Genomic DNA, 9,958 nt, shown 5'->3' with positions numbered 1-9,958 from the left:
CCAGAGGAGGGGCCCACCCCCTCCCCGGGACCCCAGTGTGATGGGCGGTGTAGGGCAGTGCTGTGTGTGGGGCAACCCGCAGATCCCCTGTGCGAGGATCCCCGCGAGGGGCGCCGGCTCCGGCCCTCGGGGCTTTATTATCCGGCACCCCGAACCCCGCGGCTGCGGGACACAGAAAGGGACAGGGGACACAGAGGGAGTATAAGGGGGACACAGGAAGCATACAGGGGTCAAAGAGGGGATAAAGGGCACGGAGGTGCCATAAGGACTTGCTCAGGGGAGATAGGGGAAGAAAGGAGGAGCAGGGGAGGGTAGGGAGATAGAAGGGGAACAGCAGGAGAGCCAGGTTGGATACCGGGGTGCAGAGGGGACAGGCAGGAAGGACAGAGCAGGAAAAGAGACGGCGGTCAGGCTGGGTAGTGGGTGAGGAGGGAGCAGGAAGACTGGACAGAGCGGGAATAGAGGCGGGGGTCAGGCTGGGTAGTGGGTGAGGATGGAGCAGGAAGACTGAACAGAGCGGGAATAGAGGCGGGGGTCAGGCTGGGTAGTGGGTGAGGAGGGAGCAGGCGGGAGGGGCAGGGAATGGTCGGGGTGCGGGATAGGGAGGGGAGGGGAGAGAGGGAGCAGGTCGTCTGGGGGGAGACGGGAGAGGGCGGTACAGGAAGAAAGGTGGAAGGGGAGAAAAGCAGAAGAAGTAGACACAAGGAGAGAGAAAGACCTCACCCGAGCCCCGCCTGGGAGCCCGCACCGACCGCACCCGACACCTCCAAGAGCTGAGGCGCGAATGGCGCCTGCCGCGGCTTCCGGGGTTTAAATGCCCTCGGCCCCGCCCCGCGCAGGCGCCCTGGAGCCGCGCGCACCTGTGCCGGCCCCGCCCGTCACACCTGTGCGGCCCCGAGCTGCGCACGCGCGCCGCGGCCCCGCCCCTCACACCTGTGCGGCCCCGCCCCTCCCTGGCCCCGCCCCCGCAGCGCTGTCCCGCGGCCACGCGGGGGCGCCGCGCGCGCGCCGCGCTCCGTGTCCGCCAGGGGGCGCCCTGCGGGTCCCGGCCCCGCGGCGGGTCCGCCAGGGGGCGCCCTGCGGGTCCCGGCCCCGCGGCGGCTCCGTGTCCGCCAGGGGGCGCCCTGCGGGTCCCGGCCCCGCGGCGGCTCCGGGTCCGCCCCGGGAAGCGCCGCGATCCCGGCCCCGGCAGCGCCCCCGCGGCCACCCCGGGCCGGGACCGATCCCGGGCCCGACGGGGGAGAGGCGGCACGGCCCGGGACCCCCGGCACACCCCAGCTCCGCTCGGCCCCGCTCGGTGCCGCGCCGCTGTCCCGGGAGCCCCGCTCGGCGCCGTGCGAGCCCCGGCCCCGGGGCTGCTCCCGGCGGGCACCGCTCGGAGCCCGGAGCGCTGCGGCGGGGCCGCGACAGGGACGGGGGTGCGGGGACCGAGCGCTGCTGGGTCTGCCGGGGGGTCCCGGGAGCTGCCGCCTCTCCCCCGTCGGGAGGATGGAGGCGGCACCGGGACCGGGATTGGTATCGGGACCAGGATCGGTATCGGGACCGGGATCGGTATCGGGACCGGGATCGGTATCGGGACCGGGACGGCCGCGGGCGGGAGGAGCCGCTCCGGGCCGAGCTTTGGGGCCGAGTCTGCCGCTGCCGCCGCTGTCCCGGTGGCGGGGAGCCGGGCGGGGACAGCGGCGGCGGTTCCGCGGTGCAGATGCGGAACCGGGGCCAGGAGCGGACCCGGCGCGGGGGCTCCCACCGGCCCCGTCTTCTCCACCTCCACTGGTTGTGACATAAAAGCTTGACTGGAACGGTTCATCCAGGAGAGGAGGCCATTCCATGAGTTCCTAATTATTTATTTTCACCCTGCACACATAAAACCATCAAGAACAGGACATCGTTATCTCCTGCATCGGCAGGCTTTGGTCCCAAACTGCAGCTCACTGTCAGTACAGACGTCTGGGAGAAAAAGCTGGATTAGTCCATAAAAACCAGCTCTGTCTTTGTCCCAGGGGATGTGGTCTGAGAGGGAACATCTGGCCTCAAGGGGAGTGCAGGGTGCATGGAGAGGCTGGGCAGATTTGGGGGCCAGGGCTCTCTCTGCAGTAGTTGGATCTCCATCCCTCCCTATTTGCTTCCCTCTCCTCAATTACCCAGGCAGGACCAGTGAGGATTCACTTTAGCTGGATCTTCTCCTCTTCCTCAGCTTGTCTTTGGACCCTAGAAGATGATAGATGTGGAATTGCCATTCTTCTAGGGACAAAGAGAAAGCTGCACTGTAGGGAGACCCCTCTGGAGCTGATCTTCCAAGGATGACAGCCGGCATTTGCAAGCAGCACCAGCAGGTTGGGTTGTGCTGACATCCCAAAAAAAAGTGTGTCTCCTTCCTCGGGATCAGATACTGTCCCGAGCACACAGAACTTTCCACTTTTGGGGGTGCACTGAATTCAAACCCATCCCTGTTTTTCCAAGTTAATGATTTAAACCGGCTGGATTGCTGAGGAGCTGGCACCCAGGCCCCAGATAGCAGGCCAAGGATGCTTGCCCTCTGGGATTAATCATTCTCCCAGCTGCTGACACTGCCTCCATAAAAACTCCGGGATGGGATTCCCAGAGCTGCTTCCCAGCAGGAGGAGGAGAGCCAGCTCCAACATGAGGGCAGCTCTGGCCCTGCTGCCTCTCTTGGCCGCTGCACAGGCGTTACACCGAGGTAAGGGGGGTGATCCCAGGGCTTTGCCAGCCCCTGGGATGAGGGGCACGGGGCTGGGGCCTCCATTCCAGCGGTTTTCGGTGGCCTCCCCTCTCCCAGCCTGCAGCCAAACCGCTGGGCAGGACCAGAGAGGAAAGGGAAGGGGTGGGAGGGTGGTTTGGGATCCAGGATGCCACTTTGGGGCGATGCTGGAGGAGATGGGATGGGGAGAGGACAGAGCCACAGGGATTGGCTCCTTCTCTTTGTAAAGGAAAATGGGATTTCCTGACCCGTCTGACAAGCACCATTCCTCTGTAAAACTCACCCCTTGATGGAAACAATGCTCTGCCATCCTTTGCTGCCTTCTCAGCTCCACAGGGAATCCCCCACCTGCCAAAAAACACCTAAAACTTACCTGTCCCACATGGCTTTATAAAAGTGAACAGAAATGCCACAAGTTGGGACCGGGAGCCGACATTCCTGCCAGGAAAGAGACCTGCCTTTTCCACGGCTTCCCCTTTTCTGGCAACCCCCTGCCTTCACCCTCCACTTCTGTTCCCCCCAGAGTGATGTGATCCTCAGGGTCATGGCACAAACCCCTGGATTTTGGGAGGTGACCCTGCCCCACGCTGTAATCCCAGGAAACACCGGTATCATTGTTTACCCTGCGGGTGCCAAAGTCTGGTCCCGTGAATCGATCCCGTTTTTCCAGGGATGGCAGCACTGCTGGGAAAGTTTTCACTGCTGGCTGTTCCATGGACCTGGCCCAGAGTTCCCAGCCCTTATGGTTTCCAGGCCCTGCCAGAAAATCCAGCCCCACATATTCCATACTCAAAAACTGCCATATGATTTACCTGTAGAAGGTTTTCTCCCTGCTCCTTTCCCTGGCTGCAAAGCTGGACCAGCAGCCTGGATACCAGGGATGCTTCTCCCAGACTGGCTGAGCCAACATCTCCCCAGGGACCACCAACTCCTACTTGGAAATAGAAGTAATGGAGTGAAGAAAATGAACAAACCCCAAGTGAATAAAGCAGCATGTTCTGTGGTGGCAGAGCATTCCTTGTTCCCTACTCACAATTCCTCCTTCTCCTGCACTTTCAGGGAAAGCTTATGTCCGGGAGAAAGTCTGCCAGGAGTACAAGATGCTGGGAAAGGAGAACTTCCGAACCCTGTAGGTACCTCCTGCTGCTGGTGCCCTCCCAGGAGGCCTGACACCTGAGCCAGGAGCAGAAAACACTAAATAAAAATCTTGGAAAAGGGCAGATGGATTCAATTCATCAAAAAGGGGAGATGCAATTCAAACCCCTGGACTCCGATTGCTTTTAGCAGGAGAAAAGTTTGATTCATTGCTGAATTCCTCCAAACCAATTAAGTAGCTAAATAATTAAGAATTCTCACAGAGCTGACACACAGTCAGTGCCACGGTAAGGGGCAGCCCCCAGCCTGGAAGCTGTTCCAGTTCTTTCCTGGCTGTTTTCCAAGGAATATGCTGTTATTTCTCTCAGCACCACAGCCAACACTGTTGAACCCATTTGGGCAGAACAGTCCTGTAATGTGATTTTTGATTGAAGATAATGGCTCACCTGGCTCTCCCTGTGCTTGCTCCCTGCTCCCAGGACCATCATTGCCAACAGCCGGAAATATTCCAATGGCACCTTCGAGGAGATCGGCCACCTCGTCCGAGAAATCGTCTCCCTGGCCGAGACGTGCTGCACCGATGGGGCTGACCCCTCCTGCTACGATGCTGGGGTGAGACTGACCAAAAACGGGTATCAGACCCCAAAAACGGGTAACGGGATGGGATGGGGTGGCCATAACCTCCTGTGTAGGGAGTGCTGTGCTCCAGGATGGTTCAGGTGAATGGAGACAAGAGATCTCTGAAGGTTGCTCCTGGGATATCAGGTTTATTAGGGATGGAGAAAGGTCTTGCTTGGAGCTGCCAGACGCAGCACGTGGCAGGGCTTGAGGGGATGGGAGAGGGGAGAGACAAGAGGATGCTCTAGGAGAGGGTGGAGGTCCTAAGAGGGGGGAAGATCCAAGAGGGCATCTGGGCCCTCGGAGCCCCTTATCGGGGGGCTTCAAGGTGGGCTGGAACAAGACTTGGGCCAATGGGGTTACAGACATTTGATGTTTCAGAGGGGGGATACAGGTGCGGGGTGACCTGTACATTTTGGGGGGTGAGATGGAACAGTCCATATGACTTTTGGACCTATCTGTAGCTAAGGGTATTGTCCAGCCAGTAGGGAGGATTGTTTTCATCCTGGCTGTATTATTACAAATAATTATATTTATCCATCCTTCCCAACACTCCTGTCCCTCCTGCAGTCCACGGCGCTGTCGGCCAAATCCTGCGGCGCGGACTCGCCCTTCCCGGCGCATCCCGGCACGGCCGAGTGCTGCACCCACGAGGGGCTGGAGCGGAAGCTGTGCCTGGCCGCCCTGCGGCACCCGCCCCAGCCGCTGCCCCGCTACCTGCAGCCCTCCGACAGGGAGCTCTGCCAGGCCTTCCAGCGGGACCCCCGGGAGTTTGCCGACCGGTGAGCCGGGGCGGGGGGGGATAGCAGCCCGCCGAGCCCAGCTGGGTGCCGGCACCGGCCGGTGCCACGGGCTGGCAGCCTGGGGTGGTGGCTGGAGAGGGCTCCCCATCCCTGGATGACCTGAACGCCTCCAAACCCCACTTGTGCTCTGGATCCCCTGATCCTGAGGCGCTGGGGCTCCTTATCCCATCTCTGCCGCAGGTTTCTGTACGAGTACGCCAGCAGCTACAGCCAGGCTCCCCTGCCTGTGCTCCTGAGCTCCACCACGACCTTCCTCTCCATGGTCTCCACCTGCTGCATCTCCCCTGCACCCACTGCCTGCTTCCTGAAGGAGGTGAAACCCTTTGGGGCTCTGGGCTCGGCCCCATCCTCACTTCTCAGGGAGCCAGGCAAGCTCTGTGCTAATTTCCATTCCCATTCTCTTTTTGTTGTAGAAACTGGAGAGGAAAACCCTCTCCCTCCTCACCCTGACATCAAACAGGATTTGCTCCCGCTTCTCGGCATATGGGAAGGACAAAGTCAGCTTCAGGTACAGGGGGAAAGAGCCTCTGTTGGGAAGGATGGATAAATATAATTATTCATAAATAATACAGCCAGGATGAGAACAGTCCTCCCTGCTAGCTGGACAATGCCCTTGCCTACGAATGGGTCCAGGGGTCGAGTGGTCTGTTCCATCTCAGCCCCCAAAATGTACGGTTCACCCCGCACCTGTATCCCTCCCCTAAAACATCAAGTGCTGTAACCCCATTGGCCCGAGCCTTGTTCCAGCCCACCTTGAAGCCCCCTGATAAGGGGCTCCGAGGGGCCACATGCTCTTTTGGAACTTCCCCTCCTCTTGGAACTTCCCCTCTCCTAGAGCATCCTCTTGTCTCTCCCCTCCCCATCCCCTCAAGCCTCGCCACGTGCTGCATCTGGCAGCTCCAGGCAGGACCTTTCTCCATCCCTAATAAACCTGATACCCCAAGAGCAGCCTGCAGAGATCTCTCATCTCTGTTCACCCAAACCATCCTGGAGCCCAGCGCTCCCTACAGGCCTCTCCATCCTGGAACAGGAGCCAGGTTGGGGGAGGATTCCTCCCTCCAGCTGCAGATCCTGTTAGCAGACAGCATTCAGAAATACAGGCTTTACTTCTGGTGTAAAACCCTGGAGCCACTCCAGGCACAGCACAGGGGCAGAGCAAGCCCTGCCCTCCCCATGCCCTCCCCATCCCCTCCCTCCCTCCCCCGGGCTCGGAGCTGTTTCCTGGGAAGGGGATCCCAGCCCCCCTAGCCCCACACACCCTGTGCTCCCCAGCTACCTGGCCTCGCTGGCTCAGAAGGTTCCCACTGCTTCCTTCGAGGACCTTCTCCCCCTGGCCGAAGACGCTGCCGAGGTGTCTTCCCAGTGCTGCGACTCGCTGGCCGAGGACTGCATGCAGAAGAAGGTAGGGGGGGGCTGAGCCCAGCCCGAAGCTGCTCCCGAGTCCCAGCAGGAGCTCAGGGAGCTGAGGGCACCTGCACATGCCCTGCTGGCTCTCTGCAGCTCTTGGAGCACACGGCCAAAGTCTGCACCACGCTGTCGGCTCGGGACGGGCGCTTCGCCGACTGCTGCAAGGGCAAAAACCTGATGGAAAACCATTTCTGCATCCTGGCCATGCTCCCAGCGCCGGCTCCCAAGCTGCCAGAGGCACCAGAGCCCACCAACAAGGAGCTGTGTGCCAAGGAGGGGGCTCTCCATGCCACCAGGTGAGTGGCAGCCACGGCAGCCAGGGTGCAGGCATGGAACAGAACCACTTAAGTTGGAAAAGATCCCTAAAATCATCGAGTCCAACCAGTTCCTGACCCTGTTACGTGCTTGGGTTCTTATGGGGATAACCAGGGGAACATCATCAATTCCCTCAGGGGAATTTGTGCCACCAGGCAGCCCCAGGGGCTGCACAAAGATGCCAAAAACGGGCCCCATCCCGTAGTGAGCAGCACCCGAAGTGAGACTTGCCTGAGCACTCATTTCCCGCTCCAGGTTCCTGTTTGAGCTGGCACGGAGGCACCCCAGCCTCCCTGACGCCGTCCTCGCCAAGCTCTACGACTCCTCCGAGAAACTTCGGGGGGAATGCTGCTCCTCCAAGGACCCCTCTGCCTGTTTGGACAGCAAGGTGAGTAGTGTGGGGGCTCTGGGGGCTCATCCTGTTCCCCCTCATCCCGGTGCTCCCCAAATCCCCGCAGAGGCTTTTCCCATCCTCCTAATTCCCACCTTCTGCCCCCAGCGCAAGCGGATAGAAGAGGAGCTGCTCCCCTTCCTGGAAAGGGCCAACCAGCTCTGCGGGCAGTACAACAAGCTGCCTTTCCTCGAGTTCAAGAAGAGGTGAGCCTTTACCTTTTCCCCCACGAAACACCCACCCGGCTCAGCGGCTGCGATCGGAATTCCCCCACGACGCCGAGGGCGCACAAACGGGATGCGCCCACGCGTGCATCCCTCCCGGCCAGCAGCCGCGGGGCTCCGGAGGTTCCCGCTGTGACCGCGCTCCCCTCGCCGCAGGCTGCGGGACAGCCTGACCCGGGCCCGGCCCGAGGCCAGCCCGGCGCAGCTGGAGCAGCTCCTGGAGCAGCGAGCCTCCTTCGCCTCCAGCTGCTGCCTGCCGGACGCTCCCCCGCTCCTCTGCGCTCCCCAGGTACCGCCGCGGCCTCTCCTTCCCTCCCGCGCCGCTGCGGGGCCAGACCCCGCTCCGGGGCTGCCCCTCGGCTCTTCCCTCCTTTCCCAGGTGAGCTGGGAGCTGGCAGAGCTGTGCAAGGAGGAGTCCTGCCTGCTGGGATAGCGGCCCGGCTTCTCCAGGCGCGCACGGATGGAGGGGGGACCACGAGGAGGAGCTCCGCGATGGCGCAGTATTGGGATGGGAGCGTCGGGATGCTGGGCAGCAGGAGGTCGCCGAGCCCACGCCTTGTATTCCTGCAGCCGAAATAAAGACAAGCAGAGCGCCCTGCAGTGCTGCTGGAAGGGCTTTGCGCACCCTCGGGGCGGTGGGGAGGGTGGGAGAGGAGCGCAGCTTCACCTCCGCGGGCAGGAAGAGGTCCCAGCCCCGATCCTGGGAGATAAAGTTCTAAAAAACGAAGCAAAACCAGGGAAAAGACTCATAAAATGCCCCCAGAGACATCAGTCTGTGGGTATTTGGGTTACTACCTAGAAGCAACACCCCCAGCACCTGAGAAGAGCACCCTGGGCACCCCCGGCTGCCTCCCTGCCCAGGTGAGCCCTCCCCAGCACAGGTGAGGCTTTGGGGGTGCTGCAGGTGAAGAAGCCCCTGTCTGGGATGCAGGAGGATGACAAAGCCAGCCCAGAAAACCACAGGAAAATCCCCCGAGCCCAGATGTGGCAGCTTTGTGTACAACAAACGCAGCAAGGGAAGCACACGAGGACACCTGGGTGTGCAGAGATGAACCAGAACGATAAAACAGAGCCAAAGACAAGAACTCCCTGTTCAAGCCAGCTTGTCCCTTTTCTGGGGAGCACTGGCAGCTCCTGGATCACTGCTGAGTTTCCCTGTAGTGTGAGAAATAAGGTGGATTGGGCTGGCACAATGCCTGTCCATCTCCTGCCACAGCCCCTCTTGTTGTGGGGTACAGAACTGGAGAGAAAGGACAAATTGGTTTTTGTTTGGTTTTGGTTTCTATTTCTTTCCCCAAAGATCCCACCGACCTGGGGCTGGACCTGCTGATGCCAAGGCACTGGGATCCACCCACCCCCTTCATGTCACAGCCTGCCTTTGGCATTTATTTTCCAAATTTTTCTAATTATTTCTAATTTATAAGTTCACCTTGTTCTGTTGGGGTGAGTGACCCACAGCTCATTCCTGTGCTCAGGTTTGCATCCTTCACATCCCAGATGCACAAAGTATGGGTTATCAATTACAGTGACCTTTTGGGATTCCAAGGAAAACTGGAGAGGTGCCATTAAGCCAGCTGAGGACATCTCTGCCAGGTGACACCATCACTGCTTATGGGGGGAAAAGCCACCCAAAAATACTCAGCTGCTGTTCAAAACAACACAAATCATAATCCTCCTGCTAAAAGCAGCAGATTTCCTTGGAAAGTTCAGGCTGCTTCTGCCTGATGCCTGCCAGCATCACCTCCCCAGGGATATCATCCAGTCCTTGCCAGCCTGGGCATAAACCAGTTGGCTTTTCTGCTCTCTGTTGTACCTGGGATTTTTATTTGGGATTTTTGTTTGGGTTGTTTTTTTTTTGTTTGGGTTTTTTTTTTTTTTGGTAGTAATTTTATTTTCCAGCTCTCATTCCTCCTGCCCTCAGACACACACAAGGGGGATCCACCTCCTGCCTTTTCATCCCACCACCTCTCTAACCCATTCCCAAAAATGTAAAGGAAGCAGCAAAGTTCCTGACTTAGTTGTGTGGGTTTATTTTTGGGGTTTTTATAAAATCCCCAGTCTTGGTGCTCAGTACACCACCTCCTGTCTGGTCTGTCCACTCCCCAGGAATTCATCAGGCTAAAGCAGCAATTCCCTGGCAGTGCAGGAGCTCTGGGGTGGCATCCAGGGCAGCATCACCTCCTTACAACCAGGGCATGTAGGGCTGCCATGGGAAAATCCCAGTGAGAATCACTTAAAGCACTGAAAACCCAGCGCTGAATAGAGCAGCTCCAACATTCTCCTGGCCACTGCTCCATGAAGCATCATAAAAAGACTGAAAGTGGTTTATCCACCTCTGAGACCTGCAGGGCCGCTGATTTCCCAGTGCCTGCTTTTCCCAGCCCTT

The 9,958-nt window shown here is 59.5% G+C and overlaps 1 protein-coding gene across 2 annotated transcripts; it reads left to right on the top strand.

Moving 5' to 3' along the window:
• The first annotated feature begins 2,572 nt into the window (after nucleotides 1–2,572).
• On the top strand, nucleotides 2,573–8,172 carry GC (GC vitamin D binding protein). 2 transcript variants are annotated; one of them, XM_021531572.2, is made up of 12 exons: nucleotides 2,573–2,698; nucleotides 3,779–3,848; nucleotides 4,294–4,426; nucleotides 5,003–5,214; nucleotides 5,416–5,548; nucleotides 5,649–5,743; nucleotides 6,508–6,637; nucleotides 6,736–6,938; nucleotides 7,213–7,345; nucleotides 7,457–7,554; nucleotides 7,729–7,861; nucleotides 7,952–8,172. In XM_021531572.2, exons 1-12 carry the CDS (start codon nucleotides 2,590–2,592, stop codon nucleotides 8,003–8,005), a joined length of 1,503 nt encoding a protein of 500 aa, XP_021387247.2. In that variant the 5' UTR covers nucleotides 2,573–2,589; the 3' UTR covers nucleotides 8,006–8,172. The 2 variants fall into 2 exon arrangements, with proteins under 2 accessions (XP_021387247.2, XP_077639198.1); XM_077783072.1 differs by lacking the exons at nucleotides 7,729–7,861; nucleotides 7,952–8,172 and having other exon boundaries at nucleotides 7,457–7,558.
• The last annotated feature ends 1,786 nt before the right edge of the window (nucleotides 8,173–9,958 follow it).

The sequence above is a fragment of the Lonchura striata genome, chromosome 4 (genome assembly GCF_046129695.1).
Source record: "Lonchura striata isolate bLonStr1 chromosome 4, bLonStr1.mat, whole genome shotgun sequence".
Classification (NCBI taxonomy): domain Eukaryota; kingdom Metazoa; phylum Chordata; class Aves; order Passeriformes; family Estrildidae; genus Lonchura; species Lonchura striata.
Note: the sequence above shows the minus strand (reverse complement) of the source record. Positions and strands in the feature narration are given on the sequence as shown.